The sequence below is a fragment of the Barbus barbus genome, assembly GCF_936440315.1.
Source record: "Barbus barbus genome assembly, chromosome: 16".
Classification (NCBI taxonomy): domain Eukaryota; kingdom Metazoa; phylum Chordata; class Actinopteri; order Cypriniformes; family Cyprinidae; genus Barbus; species Barbus barbus.
In genome coordinates, this window is record NC_136744.1 from 29,618,436 (window position 1) to 29,640,301 (window position 21,866).

A 21,866-nucleotide genomic window follows, 5' to 3' on the forward strand; every position below is an offset into this window, starting at 1 on the left:
TGATCGGGGCTACCAGGTTTTTCGTAAATGCAAACAGATTAGGCGTGAGTTCCCAGGGTCCTGCCTTACCTGACGTTCCAGCCACAGTAGTGCACCAGGTAGAGCACCTCTCCCCCCTCCAGGTCTGACTCTTTCACAGTGGCTTCGTACGTCTTCTGATTGCGGCCTCGCCCATACCTCACCTGCACCTTCATCCCAGGAGGGTAACACTCAAACTCCTCCCCTTCCTCCCACTCCTGACTGCTGACATCCCTGCAAGAAAGACAATTCAGTACTTCCTGTTTCCTGGCCCTACACTTCTCCCCGACAGCCCTCCCCAAAAAAAACCTCCCCAAAGTGAGCTCGCTGTCTCAGCCTAGAGCTTCTGAAATCTAATTATCCTCATCTTTCCCTGTCGGATAAGTCTAGCAATCCTCCTGATAGGATGAGATTATCGGAGGAGGACATTATGGGGTCATCAGCCGGCTGTCTGAACCTCAACCTGGAATATACTTAGAACTACTGCCTGTTTAAAAGGAATATTTCACCCAAAAATGAATCTTCTGTCATCACTTACTCACCCTCATGCTGTATTTCTTATGTGGAACATGTCAGAAGTTTTCCAAGCTGTTCTTTTCCATATAATGAAAGCATATGGTGACCAGTAGCTGTCAAGCTCCAAAAAGTACTGAAATAAATAAAAGTGCTCCATACAATCTGTGCACTACATCCATGTATTCTGAAGCCAATGTATTTTGTATACCAAGTTATTTACTTTCCTCACTTTCCAAATGTTAAAAACTAAAGTCAGAATAAGGGCTGCAGTGAACTGAAAGCGACCTGTGACAAATTAATATATATATAAATATAAATATATAGAAAGAGTAAGATAAAAAAAAGAAACAAAATAAATAAATACTTTGATATTACTGAAATATATTTATTAATTTATTACATATAAAAAGTATTATACAAATATATTATAAAATATTATTACTGACAATTAAATATTATTAATACAATTAATATTAATACAGTGGTGGCCAAAATGTTTAGAGTACTTTCACTAGTACTTTCAGCAGTTAAAACTTGGTTTTAAATCAGGTATTTCTATCTTTTGCTGTAGTGTGTCAGTAGGAAATATCAGTATTATTATTATTAGTGATATTTCCTACTGACACACTACAGTAAAAGATAGAAATAACTGACTTAAAACCATTTTTAGCTGCTGAAAATAGTGTTCTAACCATTTTGTCCACCACTGCATATTAAAATGTATAAAATATTATTATTATTTATAAAAATAAAAAATATAAAAAATACAAATTATTTTTATTATTATTATTATTATTATTATTATTATTAACTACTTAAGTCAAGTCACCTTTATTTATTTAACGCTTTTAACAATGTAAATTGTGTCAAAGCAACTGCACAAACTGTTAAAGGCATTTCATTATTGAATTCAGTGATGTCATCATCCAGCTCAATTCAGTTTAAATAGTGTCTTTGCAATCAGGTCGACGATATCGCTGGAAATGAAGTGTCCCCAACTAAGTAAATATTTGTATACTAGTTAAACATCTTATAGTACATAATCTACATATAGTATCCAGTTATTTAATGTATTATATAATTTAAAAAAAAATATTATTTTTTTTTTTTTACAATTAATAAATAATTGTACACAAGTGACACATCTACATTTTTTAAATATACAAAATATACAGATGTTTCACTATTACCTACTTGTGTGTTGATTTATTGTTGCAAATATGCATAATATAAAAAAAAAATTAACTGATGAATAACTGGAGACTGGTGAAACATCTACAATAATATCATGAGATATTATCAATTAATATGCTGCTTGCAAAAAGTGCACAGCCACTTTTAACTGGAGAAAGATGCATTTGGTGTAGTTACAGCATCTACTAGAAGGGACTAACTATTCATGCTAACCAGCCAAACACTGTACAGAAGTCTTCAATAATCATAAAGACCTTAAATTGACCTTTATGGTGTTTTTTGGAGCTTGACAGCCTGCGGTCACTATATGAACAAGCAGCATGAACATTCTGCTAAACGTCTCCTTTAGTGTCCCACAGAAGAAAGTCAGTCAAATGGCTTTGGACCAACATGAGGGTGAGTAAATGAGGTTTCTAACCTTAAAGATATTTCAAATGTGACTTTGAACTTGAGTTCAGGATGTGCGCGTGTGACAGGGAAAGGGTCAGAGTGCTGCGAGAGGCACAGCGAAGCTCAGCAAGGGGCAAATCACAAACACATTAGAGAGCAGAAAGGAAGCCACGTTAGACAGTTAGCACACTGAATCCTACCGCTCCGCTGTGTGTAATGACTACATAGTGTGGATAGCACTACCGAGAGACAACCCTGGTTAGTTAGCAGCAGACAACTCAACTAGAGATGCAACAACTGAGCTGGGACTAGGCAGGACCCTGGTTCCAATCCATAGTTATTTGATTCACTCTGAGCAAAACAATACAGAAAATGGAGGGGGGAAGCATCATTGGAAAACCACCACTGTAGGATGATCTTTGAGACGGTGGTGAAAAGCATCTACGAAGACCAGCTAACTCAAGAAGACTGGATTAGTAAGGCAAGTTTAATCTCAAAAGGCATTCAAGTCGAGTCAATGCAACCAGATTTTATTTATGAACTAAAGACCAGCAGTAGAGGAGGGAATCGTTAGACATTTAATGGTTGTGATTCCATTTTGGTTCTGGTTTCTTAAAGTAGTACTTCACTCAAAAATGAAAATGTACAGAAAATGTGCTCGCCCTCAGGCCATCCAAGATGTAGATGAGTTTGTTTCTTCATCAGGTTTGGAGAAATGTTGCATTACATCACTTGCTCAGCAATGGATGCTCTGCAGTGAATGGGTGCCGTCAGAATGAGAGTCCAAACAGCTGATAAAAAGTAATCCACACCACTCCAGTCCATCAGTTAACATCTTGAGAAGACCAAAGCTGCGTTTGTGAGAAATAAATCCATCATTAATGTGTTTTTAACTAAACTCCACAATCAAGCTTCTTCACTTTAACAGACTGATAAGCTCTTCGTGCACTACACATATATCTGCACAGTTTTGTTTTATTTAACTGGTTTGCACTCCATGTGCCTTACGCCACTTTATCTATCTCATCATTTGTATATCTGTATAGTTGTATGTACATATGTTTAAACTGTATTTATCTGTATTTGAACGTCTACTGTCAGTGTCTTAAATGTTAACTGTATGCACCAAGGGTCTGAGAGTTCAATTCTCTGTATGTATGCGCCGTACATGTGGAAGAATTGACAAAGCAGACTTGACTTGACTTCTCCAGTGTAAAAGTGTTCTGGTCTGAATCAGGAGTGAAATCTGCACAGATCAAGCACCGTTTACAAGCCAAAACAGCTCTAAACTAATATGTGAGTGGATTTTGATGTGAGAGACAACAGGAGATGGACTTTTTCACTGGAGGAAGCATTATTATAGATTATGGACTCGTTTTTGGACAGAAGCAATGGTTTGAAGTTAAAAACCTCTTGATGGATTAGTTTAAACTTTTGTCTTCTCCAGATGTTAACTGATGGACTGGAGTGGTGTGGATTATTGTGATGTTTTTATCAGCTGTTTGGACTCTCATTCTGACGGTACCCATTCACTGCAGAGCATCCATTGCTGAGACACTGATGTAATGCAACATTTCTCCAAATTTGATGAAGAAACAAACTCATCTACATCTTGGATGGTCTGAGGGCGAGCACATTTTCTGTACATTTAAATTTTTGAGTGAACTATTCCTTTAATGATTTCATGATTCTGTTAGTACTGTTGATTTAGTTCAGAGTTCATCGTGACTAAACACCTGCAAGTGAGTAAAGTGAGCAAGCCATTAAACCAAATCAATTCTATAGCTTATAAGATGAAGAACCATTTATGAGACAATAATAGAACACTAGTCTATTCCATTACACTCTTAAAAATAAAAGCTCTTTATTGGCATCGATGGTTCCATGAAAAACTTTGAAAGTGTTCAAAGATTATTAAAATGTTCTTCACACTAAGAAAAAAGGTTCCTTTAAGAATTCACTGGAAGGTTCTTTGGGGAAGCAGAAATCCCCTTTGGAACCTTTAGTTTTAAGAGTGTTTCTTTTGGAGAATAGAACAGCTTCTCGATTCCCAACAAATCTCCACATGATCTCAGCATCAGGGTCAGTTTTCATCCACAGAACATCTCACAACATCACAGCAGAACACTAAAGGCATGATATGAGAGAGCAGAAAGCGCCAGGAAACACTTTAAACAGTGAAGGGCAGCAGTGGTAGAGCTCAACTAGTCAGTCCATCGCTTCAAAGTCACACCTGAATCGTGAAAAACAAAACCTAAAACACCCAAATCCCAGATTTGACTAGAAAACAGTGAACACAAAAACCGGAATATTTCAGATTCAACCTCTGGTTCTACTGACTTTTGGAGAAATGTAGTCAGTTACAACAAATTTGAGTTTTCTAAGAAATTAATACTTTTATTCATCAAGGATGCATTAAAGTGACAGTAAAGGCATTTATAATGTTATAAAAACTTTCTATTCATCAAAGAACCCTGAAAAAGAAAATGTATCATGGTTTCCACAACAATATTGTGCAGCACAACTGTTTTTAACATTGATAATAATCTGAAATTATTAATATTTTAATCAGAAATCTTTGAATAGCAAATCAGTATATTAGAATGATTTCTGAAGGATCATGTGACACTGAAGACTGGAGTAATGATGCTGAAAATTCAGCTTTGATCACAGAAATAAATTACTATTTTAAAATACATTAAATCACAAAACAGTTTTTTTTATTGTAAAAATATTTCAGAATTTTTACTGTATTTTTGATCACATGTACGCAGCCTTGGTGAGCTTCTTTATGAAACTTGTAAAAGCTTTGTCTACCCGGTTTTGAATCTTATCGTAAAGAAATTAATGAAATTAATGAAATTGAATTACTGTCTTTATTCTATCACAAGCTGGCTGTGATATAGTGGCTGTAATATGTTATATTCTATAACAAAAGTTACAGAAACTTCACAGGAATTGAGTCACATGATACAGATCATTTAAATAACAATTTCAAACAGACAGATGAAAAATATCCACCGCAATGGAAAATAAGAACTGAAGTTTTTTTCAGTTGATGCATTTAAGGTAAAACAACCTGCCATTGAATAAAATAAAGGGGTAGAGAGAGAAAGCAAGCTAAAAAGAGCAAATGCTTCAGCCAACATGCAGTTTCATAAAGACCGTCATGCTTGGCTTCAACGTCTCATCCGTCCGCTCAAGCCAGAGAACATCCACCAATAAAATCAGTGAAATATTTTCAAAAAAACTGAGGTCACACAATTTTTAAGTGCTTTTATGATCGATCAACATAATCTTTCCATCCCTATCAACAACTTTGAGTCACACATAGCAAAAATACTGCCTGAACAACGTCTCACTTTTTTGTACTTCTCTCACTCAATCTTCCTTAGTTTTGTCTTCAAAGCTGCTTATAGCTAAATTGAACTTGTTTCATAATTCATGAACTTTAAAGCTATTGAACTGAATATTGTTTTTAGAGCTTCTTTACAGCAGAATCTGAATTTGTCTCATATTTGAAGTAGTTTGCATCACTGTTTATTTCAGAGAAGCCACTTCGAAACGATATGCATTGTTTAAAAGCGTTATAGAAATAAAGGTGACTTGAGTCTTCGTCCCTCTTTTTCCTCTCATCTATTTTTTCTGCACTACCAAAATCTCCAACATAGGCTCATTGGAAATACATGCCTCTACCAACATTTCTGCAAAACTCAAAAAAACGTACTTATACGTATGAATTGCTGCAGTTTCCAGTTGGAATGAACACTAGAGGCAGTAAAACTCCCATAACTTTTATTCCTTTTCACACAAAGTGTGATTTGCAGGTCCACAGATTTGTTATAAAACTATCAGGTAGGTTTAGGGTTGGGTTTGGTGTTTCAAACACGATACAGCATTAACTTTTAGCAATACTCCCCGGATACTTGAATGATGAACCACCGCAATACATACCTGAAGCAACGTAATACAAACACAGCCAGGGTCACGTATTGAACCCGGGTTTTAGAGCCGAGAAACGTGCAGTAGGGTACATAATAACGGTGCTGCAGAAATGTATTTCAAATGAGCCTGGGTTGAAAATCTCTCACTCTTCACCTGTCTTGCACTGATCTCATTTTTGTCTCTGTTTCTCTCTCTCTCCCATGATGATCTCCTACAGAGTAGGGCTGGCAAAATGGCTGAAAAACTAAATATTATCAATATTCGAATTATATTCGCTTCAGTGCAGACAGTGAGGAACTCCCTGATCGCTGCCTCATTACAGTTTGCACATATGTTTTTTCGTCGGAAACATTGATCTGCCTTCAAAACACCTGGTAAAAAAAGTTGCATGATAACGCACGTTCTGGTTCTTGTTCACACAGATCTTGTTCCGGGACTGAACCCGGCAATGTTACTAGGTTCCCAACCCGGGATCGATCCCGGACTTAATCCCGGGATGTGTTTGCGTTCACACAGAGGGCACTCCGGCAATTTTACGGCAATTTTCCAGGATCAACGTGCAGTGTGAAAGGGGTTTAATGCACGTTTCGTAATAAAATAACACGATTGTCTTTGAAAAGAGTGCATGTTTAAATTAATGTTTATAAACCATAATGGCTCTGTGACTAGAGACTTTTATTATGAAAAGGACTCTTACATTGACACGGGACTGTGAACATACATGCATATGTTGCAGATGGCTTTGCATTTGAATGTGGATTTTTATTTTAAATTTGACGAATATTCGAAATTCAATAATTTTTTTGACAGCCCTACTTCAGAGATCCACATGCACTGATGCTCAGACAGGAAGCACTGAAGCTCAGACAGGAAGTGAGGAGGGTTTAGGCTGCACCTACCCTGACAGATCTTTGTTGTCAGGTTCCTCACATGGTTCCTCCTTCCCGCTCTCAGTGACGGGACTCTGCGCTGTCGGAATGTACTCTTTGGTCTCCTCTTTCGTATCGTTCTCCTCTTCATCAGCGTGGTTATCGTCCTCCTCATTTACGCTGCTGATGTCCGCTTTATCTTCACACGGTGCTGTGGATTCTGCGTTCTCCTCCTGAGATCAAATAACATGTCACATTCTCACCCATATGTTCTTGAAATTAATATTATTTGACCCTAATTAAACTCTGCCGTAGCTACATTTGTGCATCTTTTTTTGTTTCAGCAGCTTGTGTCGGGAAAAAAGCATGACTTATAAATATACATGAGGTCAGACAATCCTGTTGAGAGACTAAATAAACAGCTGAAGATACTGGCTGTGCTTCAAATGCAATAGTAGTGTACTGCTTACTGCACAGTATGTAGTGTATACTGCTTACAGCAGCTTTGTAACTGTGAAAAAATACTTAGTTACATGATAAAGCTGTCACACTGTAAATTATCAAATGATCAAAACAGAAATACTGTTACTGATCACATTAATAAAAACAGCTACTGATCACATTAAATGAACACTAAGCACATTTTGTCAAGCTGCATAGTCAATACACTAAAAAGTTAAATATATATATATATATATATATATATATATATATATATATATATATATATATATATATATATATATATATATATATATATATATATATATATATATATACACATACACATACAATATATACATATATATACATACACACACATAAACAGATACATATACACACATTTATATAAAATGAAAATACAATACAAAAAGTAAAAGAAATAAATAAAAAAATAAAAAATATATTATAATTTTTATGTAATTACATGTAAATACTTCCAGTAATGCTGCCTGCTATTTAAATTAGTGAGAGGTATCTGAATTGTTTTTTTTTTTAAATAATGAAGTATAATATCTATAAGAATAAATTCATATTTTAGTCCAGCTTTATAAATCAATTTCAATATAAATTATTCTCTATTCATACATTTTTGTATAAACGGAATATAAATATAAAATATATATATATTTGTAAAATATTAAATTTGTAAAATAAAATTTGTATAATTTTATATATATATATATATATATAAATAAATGTGATCTTATATTAATCACATATTTATAAAATAAAAAATTTAATTCTACACCTGTTTGGAAATTATCTGAAAATATGTGAAGTATAACTGAAGATGTAGTAGATAACGTATTCAATGCATGCAGCACAGACGCGGCATGAGAGGTGTGTTTAGTTTGCCGTATCAGACACACAGAGACGATGCTTCAGTACCTTGAGCACATGCTGCGTGCTGGAGGTCTCTGATTCTTTGAGGGCTTTCTGTTCTTCTCCTGCGCTGGATGAGCTTACAGAGACAGTGTTTCCGCCGCTGGCCGTTTCCTCAGCGTTTACCTCGCTCTTTGAGCTCGTCTTCTCGGCCGTCTTATACGGCAGATCCATGCGGAAGGTGATTCCCGTGGAGGAGCAATAGTCCTCAAAGCCATACAGATACCTGCAGGAGGTTCAACAACACAGATTACCACATCACATGATGCTGCTCCATGGTATCAGATGGTAAAACTATGCTCAACTTATCATCACTACACCTTTAGCCAGGTATATCAATAATAAATTGACCAGAAAGGTCTTCAGATGATCTGATTATGATCCAGATGATCCAAATTGAGCAATTTAGTAAAAAAAAAAAAAAAAAAAAGCTAAAATGAGCATGAAACTTTGAAATGCTGATGGTGCTATAGGCTTTGAGCGGGGCAGCGTTATTAACTATTGCAGTTTTTATTAATGTTTTGAAATGGTTTTTATAGTTTAATAATTTCAAGTTTAATTTGTTACATTTAGTAATTGACTTTTGCACTTTTCTCAATTTAATTATTAGTGTTATTTTTTTTACATGCTATTATGTAGGTTTAATTCATTTTTTAATTTTTAATTTTATATTTTATATATATATGTTTTAATATTTTGCATTTTATTTTTATAATTTTTATTATAATCAGCTTTAGTTTTAATTTTATGTCCAGTTTGTAATTAGTGCTTCAGCTTAATCTAAATGAAAATTATATATGTTACCTTGGCAAATAACTGATAATCTAATATAGATATTATTTATTATTTTTTTTTATACTTTTTAAATTGCATTTTTATTTTTATTTTTTTATATGTCTATTTGGTAGGCGTGGCACGGTACATGTATTCGTACCGAACATCTCTGTTCGGTGCATGAGGCCTTACGACGAATACAAGGAATTTACCCCCAATCCAGAAGAGGGCACCTGCAGTAATGCAACGCTGTTTGATAACCGCCAGCAGAAGAACAGCGAATGCTATGAGTTGCATGCTTGAAAACAAAGCCCACTAAACAGTGACCGTGTGCTGATTCTGAACGAGTCTCTCACATAGGCTGATAAAGGAGTATACTTTAAAGGCTTTTGCACTCAACTGTTTGCAAAATGGAGCTTTGTGCTCGTGTATCATTTAATAATTATAGTTTATTTTATTTAAGCTTTAGCTCAATAAACAAAACTGTTTTAATAGTTGTAGTAAACAACAATAATAACCCTAGATAGAAGACGTGTGCCACATTTTGCAATGGTTCTGAGCTAAGAGACAGAACAGGTGCATTCAGTGCTTGTTCTTCTCAAACGTTTTACAATGAACAGCTCACGGTTTGCTCTCACTGTCATCAGGGGCTAATGAAGGATGTACCTACTTTCTGTAGGCACATTTGACGTTGTAACCGGCTGCAGAGTTGAGCACGGGGATGCCCAGATCCTGATACACCTGCTTCCAGACAGATCCGCTCTCGATCTGAAACACAGGGAGGAACACGAGTCAAAGCTAACGCAGACGGAGCAGCAGACTGTGTCAAATAAAATAAAACTCACGTTGTCAAATCCTCCGAGCTTATGCACCAGCCTGTAGAGTTTGAAAAGATTCAGATTCTTGTAGCCCAGCACCGGTCGCTTATTGATAGGAGTTCCTGAGCAGATCAGTAAAGAAAGCTCTTAAACATTAATGCATTCGGCAGATGCTTTATATAAAGTGACTTGTGTTGCATTCAAGATATGCATATCATCAAGCACTCCTTTCCCCTCTAGAGTCTGTTATTGTTAACTAAAAAAATAAATACTGCAAGAGTATAAAACAATAATACTAAATAACACTGCTCACCTCTATCCTCCATAAATTTGTAAAGCTGCTGCAGGAAGTTGTCCTTCTCTTCTGGGAACGGCTCTACTTCCTCCTGCATAAAGGAAACACAAACGCAGAGAGTCTTTCAAAGGTGCCTTTAAAATAACTAGTTAGCTACACTACAAGCTACTAACCAATAGTAGTTAACTACACTGAAGCTATTTAAGGGGACAATATCTTTGGGGAAAAATATACACTACCGTTCAAAAGTTTGGGATCGGTAAGATTTAATGTGTTTGACGGAAATCTCTTCTGCTCAACAAGGCTGCATTTATTTGATCAAAAATAGAGTATAAATTGTGACATTTTTACAATTTAAAATAGCTGTTTTCTAAGTGAAAATATTGCAAGATGTAATTTATTGCTGTGGATCAAAGCTGTATTTTCAGCATCATTACTCCAGTCTTCAGAGTCACATGATCTTCAGAAATCATTCTAATATACTGATTTACTGCTCAAGAAACATTCCTGATTACTATATACTATACTATATATATATAAAATACTGACCCAAAACAGCAATATATAACAGAAATTGACCCAAAAAAAATTAAAAATACTAACAAAACAAAAACACCCCAATCAAAATAACTGGGTTGAAAACAGGGATAAATAACAGGGTTTAACTAAGTATTCTGATGCTCAACGCAAACATACAATGGCGAGCGAGGGCTCAAACGAGGGCACTCATTTTCAGCTACGCCCTGGTTGTAGTAGCACTACATTATCACTTTATACGGATGTGATTTAATTAATTAAACGTGAGCACGGCATGTTTCAAAATAAAAATGCAGTTAGCAATCACCAAACAGTCCACATTTATGCCAACATGCAACGTGCTTTTCAATCTACTGATGATGAATAATGACTATTTTATGTGATTTATGGTGTTTAAATCATACCTGTAAACTCACATTTCAGCCAGGAATATTTTGATGGCATTTTCTTTTCTTATAACCTCTGTATAATGCCTGTAATAACATACGTACTTACTTTATGTAACCGCTATAATTCTGATGTTCCATAAGCGCCACCTTGTGGCAAACAGTGAATTTGCATATTCACATTTTACGCAGAACCAGTGTTGTGAATGTTAAATGGCATATTAACGGAATTTTTTTTTATTTTACTAATAATTGTCAGGAAGCTTAAAAAAAATAAAAAATAAACAAATAAAAAAAGGATTTTCTAGGGTAGGCGGGCCTACCATAATGCTGTAGCCCAGGGGCCTCTGGTTACCTTAAGGCGCCCCTGCATGTAATGTTTGGTTGCTAATTGTTGGAGAAAATAGCTTATTAAAACACTCTTATGAAAACTGTCTGGCTGTGATGTGTTTTTCCTCTGTAATCTAGTTTATGTAACTATGACTGCACACACGTCAGCTGCGGCACAGTTTAACACAAGTCTGAGTAACAGCGAAACCTGTCATCACACGCACAAGCTGTTCATCGATCACTAAATACGCCACTTCAACTCTAAAGGTGATATTCCGTGGTCAATAAATCAGGCTAAACAAATGGCTGATGACAGGAGGACGTGCTGTAAGAGTGAAAGCACCACTATATCAGCTCACATGAACATAAACATTAGTGCTACACTTCAGCAGATTCCCCATTCAATCAGATTTCACACCACAGAATAAAGAAATATAAATCTTATCTAACAATTCTGATTTTTTTCCCCCTCAGAATTGCGAATTCAAAAAAAATTCTGGCAAAAAAAAAAGGAATTTCCAGTTTATATCTTGCGATTCGGACGGTTTAATTTATTTATTTTGTTTCTGCCACAAAAAAAAAAAAAAGGTAATTTTTACTTTTTATCTCAAAATTCTTTTCACTTTTCCCCCTCAGAGTTCTAACTTTGTTCTCGCTATTTTCAGTTTATGTGTCACAATTCTGACTTTTCTTCTCAGAATTCATTCTGGGCTTTTTTAAACTAGCTACTTTAGATAATTGTAACTTTTTAAATCTCAAAGTTCCTGATTTTGTATCTCACAATTTTGACTTTTCTGCAATTGCAGGTTTACATCTTGCAATTAAATTTTTTATGAGTCTATATCTTGAAATTCAGTTTTTCTTTCTGCCACAAATTGTAAAATATATATAAAAAAAAAAAAAAATTTAATTTTACCATGCAATTTTGACTTTCCCCCCCTCAGAATTCTTTTTTTTTTTTCCACCGCAGAATAAAAAAAAAAGAAATTTTACAGCAACTTTTTCATCTCGCAATTCTTTTTTTTTTTTTTTTTTTTAATTCTGACTTTTTTAACCATGAAATGTAAAATAAAAAAGGTAATTTCAAGTTTATGTCTTACAATTAAGTGGAAAGACTTCATTGGGGGTTTTTTGTGCCACCAAATAAAAAACTAAAAAGGTCATTTTTATCTCAAAATAATTTTCCCCTCACATCTCGCAACTGTTTTTATGATTATAAACACTGCTGTCACCTCTGCCTCCTCGCTGCTGGCCTCTTCCTCTTGCTCCTCCTCCTCATCATCTTCCTCACTGCTGGAGCTTTCATCCTTCACCTCTGTCCTCCACGTGCTGGGCACAGTGCCGTTACGCTGGAAATCCCGCGCTGCATCTAACGCTGTGAAACACACACACAGCAAGAATGAGATTAGAATGAGCTGCATGTGACTGGAAATCCCTTGTTTGGTCTGTCATTTTTTTCCACTTTCAACTTTCCGGCACACCACTTTTTCAGAGGCCTTTGTTTAGGAAGTATTTTTCATATTCTTTCTCCCCATAGGTATTTAATAAAAAAGTCTTTGTTAAAGAGTTATAAGCCATGAACCAAGCTTAGCAGCTACAAGGTGAAATATAATATTACAAACTTTGATTAAAGCAAAAAAAGTATTTGAAAATCGGACAGAAAGAAAGATACAAGACTGTACTTCACAGCTTTAATGGGGGAAAGAACTACAATCCAATGAAGCTTTGCAAATGACAGTCAAATTCGATAACATAAAAAAAATTGATTTAATGATGTTGATTTCGTATATAGAAAAAATATATATTATGTCTATGGCAGAATATGCATATTGTGTACATCGGGTCAAAACTGCATTGTTGAGAGTAAAATAGAGAAGTTGCATTGGTGCATAAGTCACATTTTATTATTACATTCAGGGGGAAAATTAAATGTTTACAAACATTTCAAATAATAATAATAAAAAAAACTTAATTAATTAATATTTTGAATTAGATTAGATTTTTGTATTTTGTGTTTTTATTTGAACTTTGCTTGAAATTTTGATAATTTTGTTATAATTTTTATTTTATTTTATTAAGTATATCTATAGTTTTTAAATTAATATATATACATACATATATATATACACATATATATATATATATATATATATACTGAAAAAAAAAAAAAAAAAAAATATATATATATATATATATATATATATATATATATATATATATATATATATATATATATATATATATATATATATATTTATAAATATTATAAAATATTTAATAAAATATAAAATTAAATATTTGTATATATTTATTTATTTTTATATATTTTATTTCACTAAATGTTTATTTTATTCCAATGAAAATGTTTTATGGTTTTAGTTTTTATTTAATGATGATAACTAAATGAATATATACTGATCCGCACGTCACACTTGTTCTCACCTGGTTTGAGTCCTGCGTCCGCTTTAGGAGCTTTCTCTTCATCCAGCTCTCGAATGTCTTTCCGCAAAACGGTGTAACTATAAGATAAAATACAACACTGTTAGCAGTGATTTCAGTTACTGATCATAATTCAACACACTGCTGTACAGATCAGCATTCTGACTGCAAAAACCATTACGCTTGTCACCGAGTATCGATTAAAGCTTTTATTGTGTTTAATTGTTTGCAACAACATTAATGTACTACTTCAAGAATTTATTCCAGACATCCACCAAATCAGCATCATCACACAGCTTCTTAAAAAAAGCACCAAATTTAATAACAAAACCTTTATCCAGGGAATACAGCAGTAATGTAATTAAGAAACGGGCCATTTCTCAGCACCAGATATGAAATGTGGCTCTTTTTATTTGGAAAAGCAACCAATCAGTAAGTCTCACACCCTGGCAACCGAATAAGAACATACAGTAAATCTATCTATCATGCCCTTAAAAGTATTTGGAAACCTAAAAATCATAGTTGAAATATCGAGATGTTTTTTATTTCTGTATGTGTGCTCAAACTCTGAATCAGCTGCTGTTTTGGTGGTTTTTAGTGGATGTATGAAGTCACAGACGTCCTGAAGTGTCCACACACCTTCAGCAGCTGCTTTATTGAGGGAATTAAGAGGTCATTATTAGCTAGCAGACATGTCTTTGTTCATGAATATTTATAAATCTACATGGGCCAGTAAAGTCATGACAATGCCGAGGCGGACACTAGAGGGAGCAGTGAAGATGTACAGATACTACAGCTAACCTGTGACACTCACAAGCCTTTCATTGCTAAATAATACTTATATGCACTGCAGTTCAGAAGAGTTTTATAGAAAACAATACTTTTATTCAGCAAGGATGCATTAAATTGATCTGAAGTGACATTTATAAACGTTACAAGAGATTTCGGTTTCAAATAAATGCTGCCCTTTTGAACTTTCTATTCATCAAAGAATGCTGAAAATGAAATGTATCATGATTTCCACAAATTTATTGGGCAGCACAACTGTTTCCAACATTGATAATAATCAGATACGTTTCTTGAGCAGCAAATCAGCATCTTAGAATGATTTCTGCAGGATCATGTGACACTGAAGACTGGAGTAATGATGCTGAAAATACAGCTGCAGATCACAGCAATCAATTATATTTTAAAATATATTGACTTAGAAAACAGCTATTTTAAAGTGCAATTACTGATTTTACTGTATTTGTAATCAAATAAAGCAGCCTTGGTGAGCAAAACAGACTTCAAAAGCAAAAAAATCTGTTTGTTAATTCACCAAAATTGTAAAATGACATAATAAATGACATATTAGGGACTAAGCAACCACCTAGTAACCACCCTAGCAACCCCAATCAGATCACCTTAGCAACTGATTACCAGCATCCAAGCAATTTAGAGTCTATCGTCAATCAATACAAGCACAACATTATAAATGATAAGTCTAGTTATTGAATCATCAGAAGCTCCTGGCAGTTCTCACAGGTTTAACAAATACCTCAATGAGCAGACATTTCTCAGCATAATGCTTGAATACCTTCGGCAGCGGCAGTATAAATTGGTTTCAGACGGTTCATCTCAGACGGCGTTTAACTACAATATTCTTCGACTGTCCCTGCAGACATATCAGCGGCTGCTTCATTACATGAAGCCCAGCGGTGGCATCTTTCCTCCTTTTTTCCTCTTTCCGCCACATTTAATGGATGTTTAGTAAAATCACAGCTATAAACAGACACAATGCAGTGAAATAAAAGCACACGTGCCGCTTTCATAGCTTGATTTTCTGCAGCTGGAGCACTAAAAGTAGAAGCACGGACTGAAATAACTTCATTTGAAAGTTACTCACAATTTCCCATCTTTGAAGGAGCGAACAAAAACGTTGTCTTTCTTCAATGTCACATCTTCATGACAGTCTGGAGAGATGACCTTCAGAAAATGAAGAGAGAAAATAAAAGGATGGATGAGCACGTCAATGAGACTTCAGAACAGAAAGCATTATTTGATGTCGTTTTAGTCACCAAGTCATTTGTCTCTATTTGCCAAAAAAAAAAAAAGGTTTTACGCTTGAAGAAATGAATGCTAGACAAGCGGGTCTATTTATACCTTCAAAATATTTCATTAATTATTATATGCAAACGAGTAACCTTTCCAGTTGTTTGTACCAATTTACTTAATGACAGAAGTGTCTTTTGCTCACCAAGGCGGCCTGCATTTATTTGATTAAAAAATGTATATTGTGAAATATTATTACAATTCAAAAAAACTATTTTTTATGTGAATATACTTGAAAAAGCATTTTATTCCTGTGATGCAAAGCTAAATTTTCAGAATCATTACTTCAGTCTTCAGTGTCACATGATGCTTCAGAAGTAAGCAATGAAAATTCAGAGCTGCATCACAGGAATAAATGACATTTAAAATACATGCAAATAGAAAAAGGTTATTTTAAAAGGAGTTGTAACACTTTAGAATAGGGAACACATTCACTATTAACTACGACTTTTCCCTCAATAAACTCCTAATTTGCTGCTTATTAATAGTTAGTTTAGGTGTTGGGGAGGATTAGGGATGTAGAATAAGGCATTAATATGTGCTTAATTTCTACTAATAAATGGCTAATATTCTAGTAATATGCATGCTAATAAGCAACTAGTTAAGAGACCCTAAAATAGTGTTACCTTGTAAGAATATTTTACAATTTTAAAATATTTACTGTATTTTGACCAAATAAATGCTGCCTTAAAAACTTTGGCCAAACTTTTGACCAGTAGTATAATTTCATAAATACTGCATTTGAGCTTAATATGAATATTATGAAAGCTATGCATTATTAAGAATAAAACTTTCTGTATAAATTTCAAGATTGTTTTTTTAAGTTTATTGATTTTCATAACGTTTTCAGGTCTTTCTTGGCTGCAGGAACCCATGGCAATGTTGTGAAAAAAAATAAATAAATAAAATAAAATAATATAATATAAAATAGACTTGGTGCACCTTGTGCATCCATTAATAAGGACAAGATCCACATTCTAATAAAGCCTAAATGACATAAGCATTTTGAAACGACTGCTACACCTACGTCTTTGCCTTTTATTTAATCAGAAGCCACCTTTGACCTCAGATGAGCAGCAGGATGGGCGTCACCAAACCCCAGGAGCACGTCACGGCCGTTCATTTGCTTTGTTTTCTTTCTGACTGCTGTGATTCTGCTGAGAGCCGTGAGGAGGAGTCAGAGAGCGACGCAAAACACTTACGCCAACAACAACAACTCACAGAGCTAGCAGCAATATTTAAAGAGACAGCGTCTGGTTTGCCGTGACTCTGTGAATCATCAACTACTGCATGTACACGAGGGACAGAGTCAGAGAGAGAGTCTGTTAGCATGCCGCACAATACATGCAGCTTCAGGAAGCAACGTGCAAGACTCTCTCCTGATCGTGAGGTTTAAGGGTGAAGCATGTCGTTTTCTGGATGTTAGAACGATGTTTTTGGTGTGTCAGGTTAATGAGTCATTGATAGTTTGACGTCCTGAAAAGGGAAATACCATGACGTTTTTAAAACACTGGTCTGTTTGTTTGAGTGGCCCGACGTGTTTCTTCCTTCCATGAGCTTCTGCCTCAATTAATGAAGTGAGTTTCTAGTAATATATATTTACTAGAAATATAGTCATATATATTTATTTTATACAATATGAAACTAGTAATATATATTAATACTAGTAATATATATTTATTTTATACAATATGAAATCAAATTAAATATTGCACGCAAATAAAAAAACATACTGAAATAAATTTAATGAATTAAATATTTGTGCACAAAATAAGGCTTTGTAAAGGTTTCAAATACAGCACCGTTTGAATTCAATATAAAAAGTATATAAAGATATTGAAATATACTTTTTAATACACAATTTATTTATATAATTTTACATAATTATTACAATTGATAAATTTACAATTTATATAATAATTATTAGTGATTATAACTGCACTCCTGCACTCGTATTTGTTCAAATGCCCCGATACCAAACACCAGAACCACACAGCGTGTGATCAGTGCTGTGTTCAGACAAAGAAACGCCGACAACAGAACAACAGACAGCAGAATGGACTTATTAGAGATTAAAGATGTCTACAAGGTATATGTATGCAATAAATATAATACAATTCATGCCTGTATAGCTGATGTGAAAAGTGAAACTAGCAGGCTGTGTGAAATGCGCTCGGCTATACTCGTTTCTCTCATTCTGCACAAATATAAACGTGCATGTGTTGTTGCACATGTTTGCATGATTCATGAGTGTTTCTGCATTATATAAGTCGCAGCACGTTTCAGATAAAAAAACAAAACAAAAAAAACACGACATATTCCTGAAAATTTGTTTGCCACAGTTACAAGATTTATATATAATGAGTGGTTCCCAGCATTATTATGGCAAAATGATTACAGTACTGAGCCGCTGCAATGGAGCAGCTCTAATGCTATTAAATTAAAGATAATGTACCTTAAAGCAAAAGAATGAACAGTGAAAGTAACAAAAACATTATTAAGTGTGAAATATCTATTTGCTAAATGAAGCAAATCAACTAACATTATACATATTCTTTTGGTTTCTGTACCCAATATATATATTTAGCTTAAACTACAAATGTAGTGAAAATACTCTGTATCAGCAAGTTCCAAAAATAAAGCATCGGTACTCGCCTAGTTCTGGAAAAAGTGGTATCGGTGAATAATTATATTAGTCAATATCATTTAGAAATATACGTTACTTCTATATAATATTTAAGCAAAAGGTATCTTTAAATAAATTTAAATTAATTATCATCAATTAAGCTTCAAGTTGCTAAATACAAATATTACAATATACAAATAAATATTTATACTACAAACACTTTTTTTTTTTTTTAGTTTGAGGATTTTTTTTTATTTTAACATAACTTTAATTATTAAAAAACCTTAATTAGCTTTATTTTTATTTCAGTTTTAGTGATTTTAGCAATTAATTTTTATACTTCAAATTTATGTAAATGAAAAAAAAAAAAAAAAGCACCATAATATAGAGTTGCACTTAGCACAAAGGCTTGATTTTTGTGCTGTGTCCAGCAGTTGTGACTCACCAGCGCAGGATACCATGTGGTTTTCTTTTTGTCACTGGTGATGACTCCGTCCACACACACCACTTTGCCATAAAGCTCTTCGTTTTGTTGCTGATCGCCCTCCTCTTCCTCACTAGACGATGAAGATGACTCCTCTTCTTGACTGTGGAACAAGATTATGTGTTAATGCGTAATAAACAACAGACTGAAAGGTGCTTGAGTTACATTAACATCCCAGATAACACAAGAACATATTTAAAATTCAGAGTGAAATATCGCTGCTGATCAAAAAGCAGAATCTGTTCTTTAAAAAGCAGCAATAATAAAACCTTTATGCAATTAAAAAGGGTTAGATATGGCTCATGAAATCACGTTCAAATAAAAAGAAATAAAGACGACACTATATTTTGCATACAGAAAATTACATTTATTTTTAGATAAATTAAAAATGATTAAGAATTATATTATTTGCATGACAATTAAGCACAACTTTATTATTATCTAAAACTTTATTATTATATATTAAATTTTGTTTTTCTTTCAATAGTACAATAATTTTTAAAGCTGACTCAGCATATCATTAATTTGAATAAAATGTTACATTTTGAAACAATATTAACTGTAATTAAAAGTTCTAAGCATTTTTAAAAAGTGAATTATTTTAACCAATCAACAATTGTTTCAGATTCTATTTTTCAGCCCTAGTAGGGTTGCCATGACTATAAACAAACCAACAATAAAAATAAATCATGGAAATAGCCAAGAACAAATTTCATCGTCATTTAAGTCTCTCTTTAATCAAATTCAATTCAGACTGAGAACAGAAGTGCATCTTAATTTGGCGTTTAGACGGTGAAGAACTGCTAACGGAAGAGAACATGCTAATCGTTTAGTTCTAGACTCAGATAAAGCTAAACATGCTTCAGCCGATCCACTCACAGGAAGACAAGCATCGCCTGTATCCCAGCGGCACAATAGAAGACGCTGCTCTTCTTTTGGTCGCGTGTTCTGATGAAGATAATAAGTAATTAGGCTCTGTGAGCTGACGAGCGTCTCACTTGCCAATACTGGATATGGAGCGTGACTCGACGGCCGCTCTCAATTAACAGCCGACACTCCAGCTCACCGCTGAGGAGAGCCAATCTTGTTAGTGTTAAATGAGCCAATCAACAGCCTGCATCACGAATAAACATGACCTGATAAACCACAGAGACTCCTGCTCACTCAAACAAAATCAAGAAGACCTGCCACAGCAACTACTGCTTCTGAAAACCTGTGGAAAAGTCACTCTCTGTTGGATTTTTTCTTAAAATTGTTTTTTTTTTTTATTACCAAAAAACAAAACAAAAAGTGCTAATTAAGTAGGAAAAATAAACTTTATGCAACTATTAGATTTTGCTTATATTAGAGATTGCTTCCAGCAATGGCATAAAATTTTTTTTAACTATTATTATATTATAAAACTATTATGAAACTATTAAAAAAAAAACACCTTTAAACTATTCTAAAAATTAAACCATTTAAAATAATTTATGGTAATTAAAAAAATTTGAAAAACAATAAAATATAAATATTGCATGAAAAATTTAAATGAACATTTGAAATGAATAAGTATGTTTAAGTACTAAAATTAAAGCTATATGGAAATATATATTATTAAAAAAAAAACGACAAAAGCACATAAAATTAAAATGAATAAAAGCAATTAAAATACTTAATAAATACTATAATACTATAATACTATATAAATACTAAAATAATGGGGAAAAAACAATCTATGGAATAATTAAGTAGGAAAGATCTAGTTTATGTAATTATACATTTGGCAATTTTGCTTCAAGCAGTGTTAAAAAAAATTACAACTATTCTTAGATTCTAAAACTACTTTTAAAATTAAAACTATTAAAACCATTTACGGTAACTGAAATAAAGTTGAAATAAAATAAATACTGCATGAAAACCTTCAACATTTTAAATAAGTTTAAGTTGAAGTACTCAAATTACTAAAACTAAAATAAATAAATGAAAGCTATATGACAATTTTATAAAAATTAAAAAAGCAAATAAAATGAGTACAACAAACTAAAATTAATATAAAAATACACAAATAAAGGCTCATTTAAAACATTTAAAAATACTACAATATATATATATATATATAAATGCTAAAATTGCTTAAACTGAAAAAAGAAAGCTATATGGAAATACATAAAATAAAATGACAAAAGCACATACAATTAATAAAACTTAAAGTTAATTCAAAACATTATACTATAATAGTGTAAAGATAATGCTAAAATAACACTGGCGTCAAGTCAATTCAGCTTCATATTTTTACTGAAAAAGACAAATATTTTTTTTAAGGATCCACGACTATTTGATGTGCAGAACTAATCCACCAGCCAACTAACCAATGACATCCCAAACATTGATGATTCTGATTCCTTGTTAAAGCTCATGTGGGACGTGTCCTGTTCGAGACGAAGCACTGGAGGAAAAGCATTGGCTTTTCTCTGATTTGAATTCCAGGGCAGCATTTGTCCTATTTGTGCGACAGCTAAAAGAAGAGGCGTAATTCACAACAGCAAACACTGTAATCAGTATTCCCAGACGAACCCGCCGCGTCCCTGGAGCATCAGGACTGAGACGCTTCATCCTTCAGGTGATGTGTGTTTCTATCAGTGAGATTCACAACATGTCAATAGTGTACTGAACGGCCCTCTTGAAGTGGAATTTTACAGATATTATTAAAAATCCTATATGGTAACTGAAAGAGCTGAAATAAAATGAAAAAAGCATAAACATTTTAAATTAATGTTTAAGTG

The 21,866-nt window shown here is 33.6% G+C and overlaps 1 protein-coding gene across 3 annotated transcripts in view; it reads right to left on the reverse strand.

Moving 5' to 3' along the window:
- LOC306882769 (AT-rich interactive domain-containing protein 4B-like) overlaps positions 1-21,866 on the reverse strand; it is a 74,906-nt gene that overhangs the window by 13,678 nt on the left and 39,362 nt on the right. For 2 of the 3 annotated variants that reach the window (XM_079437644.1, XM_079437643.1), the window contains exons 8-17: positions 19,063-19,204; positions 15,786-15,865; positions 13,901-13,977; positions 12,691-12,833; positions 10,224-10,296; positions 9,938-10,032; positions 9,763-9,860; positions 8,325-8,544; positions 6,963-7,165; positions 70-252 (exon numbers count right to left, since the gene is read on the reverse strand). In XM_079437644.1, coding sequence (XP_079293770.1) covers positions 70-252; positions 6,963-7,165; positions 8,325-8,544; positions 9,763-9,860; positions 9,938-10,032; positions 10,224-10,296; positions 12,691-12,833; positions 13,901-13,977; positions 15,786-15,865; positions 19,063-19,204 — 1,314 coding nt within the window. The remainder of the gene's footprint in view (positions 1-69; positions 253-6,962; positions 7,166-8,324; positions 8,545-9,762; positions 9,861-9,937; positions 10,033-10,223; positions 10,297-12,690; positions 12,834-13,900; positions 13,978-15,785; positions 15,866-19,062; positions 19,205-21,866) is intronic. The other variant, XM_079437645.1, reaches the window with a different exon arrangement.